The following is a 1,874-nucleotide window of genomic DNA, read 5'->3' on the forward strand; positions in this document are numbered from 1 at the left end:
TCCAGTTTTTTGATTGATGTCATGCTGTGTGGATCAATGACGTACTATAGTTATCAATAGTTATTTAATAAAAGGGTACTACAGCATAAATACCTTTCTGTTAACGCAGTAATGGATACTGCGAAGGAGTTACTGAGTATCTGTTGTTTTTTGTAAAAATGTTCACTGTTTTTCTGTGTATCATGTATCCCACTTATTGAGGATCAACGCTATTGATTGTCTAAATGTCAAACTGCCAATTTCTATAATTTTCTTTTGCATAAATTCTGACGATATCCTGAACAGTAATTGTTTAAAAATATGTAGAAGCAGCAACATTTCTCTTGGCAGCAGAGCGATACTATCAAATCTGCAAAGTACAAACTTGTGTGAAGCATATCTTGAGTAGTAAACACTGGTATACCAACAGTGAACCTACAAGCAACCAGTAAAGTTTGTGTGTGTGTTTACCATGTGTGTTTCTGGGGTCAGATTGGATTCATTTCGAATCCTTTTATAAATCAGAGATTAGCAAAGAGACTGTGGAAAATTATTTTGAAAGCACATTTTATGATCAGTATTTCTTCACTTGCATGTTTTATTGTTTGGGATTAAAGTTATAAATGGGATGCATTCTTTGACATGCATGCATGGAGGGATGGTGTTCTCTAAGGTGTTTGTTTTTGAGCTATCCAAAGTAATCTGGCACTGCAAAATTTCCTTTTGGTGGGTGGAGTTTGGCGATATCAGCCTCCGTCCTCTGCCATTTGTCCTCTGCATGTGGCGCCCGTCGCAGACTGACAGATGGGGAAGAAAGTTGCGCATGATTGCGATACCAGTAATAAGCAGATGTGCATGGTATGATAACCGTCAGTTTTCATACCATGGCATACCATAAAACTGGTATACCGCTGCAGCACTATTTAAGACCAACTTGAAAAATCCAGCACCGGTCCTTTGAGCTCATAGCAGTGTCCAATGTGGTATAGCACTGAGACTAAACGATAAAAAATTTATGCTCACTTGCTGCATTGTCTTTTTTTAGCATACCAAATTCCCCTGAAGAAAAAGAAAACAACGGTAATGGAGCAAGTCTCTACTTTAGTGTCGGCAACAGTCGCTCAGCTCAGAGAGATGGATGCCGTCATGCAGGCTCAGGAGGATGCCCGGCTACAGAGATTAATGGACCATGAGAAGGAAATGCAGAACAATCTAATGAGCCAGCTTGTAGCCATGCACGAAAGGATCAGTCAAGAAAACCACGAGAGACACGTTGAACTTGTCAACAGGATACTCTCAAGGTTCCCTTTACCTTCAGCTCCTTCAGGCCATTGACTGAATCTTCCAGTGCGAGTGCTGCAGAGTTATGCAAGTCTACCGGACTCTCTTCTCCGACAGCTGACTAGTGCCTAAGCCCAAGGTCTTTTATTTATTTATTCTTCTGAGTTGCTCATCGTCTGTTTGATTGCTGCACTTAATCTGAACGCCCGCTAACTCCTACAGTGTGAACATAGCCACAAATTTAAATTAAATAAAAATGCAAGCCCCCCCCCAAATGTAATGTAGTATTTAATGGATGGACGGATGTACAGGTATGTGCCAAAAAATTTGAATATCAAGGAAAAGTCCATTTATTTCAATAATTTGTTTCAAAAAGTGAAACTTGTATGTTATATTAGTTCACTGCACACAAAGTGAAATATTTCAAGCCTTTATTTGTTTCAATTTTGATGATTATGGATTAAAGACAAAAAAAACCCAAATCCAGTATTTCACAAAATTAGAATATTTCATGTGACCAATAAAAAAAGGATCTTAAACACATGTTGGCCTTCTGAAAAGTGTGTTAATGTACTGTATTATGTCCTCAGTACTTTGTTGGGCCTCCTTTTGCA

General features: G+C 38.6%; 1 protein-coding gene across 7 annotated transcripts in view; it reads left to right on the plus strand.

Moving 5' to 3' along the window:
* Window positions 1–1,874, plus strand: part of LOC109973772 (uncharacterized) — a 10,809-nt gene that overhangs the window by 1,325 nt on the left and 7,610 nt on the right. For 5 of the 7 annotated variants that reach the window (XR_002276870.1, XR_002276867.1, XR_002276866.1 and 2 more), the window contains exon 2: window positions 1,025–1,399. The exons of 1 other annotated variant lie outside the window; for it this stretch is intronic. Coding sequence is in view for 1 of the 6 variants with exons in the window: in XM_020623577.1 (XP_020479233.1) it covers window positions 1,025–1,314 (290 nt within the window). In the remaining 5 variants the exon portion in view is untranslated. Of the gene's footprint in view, window positions 1–1,024; window positions 1,564–1,874 lie in introns of those variants that run through there. One more of the 7 variants, XM_020623577.1, reaches the window with a different exon arrangement.

Source organism: Monopterus albus, unplaced genomic scaffold (assembly GCF_001952655.1).
Source record: "Monopterus albus unplaced genomic scaffold, M_albus_1.0 scaffold305.1, whole genome shotgun sequence".
Taxonomy (NCBI): domain Eukaryota; kingdom Metazoa; phylum Chordata; class Actinopteri; order Synbranchiformes; family Synbranchidae; genus Monopterus; species Monopterus albus.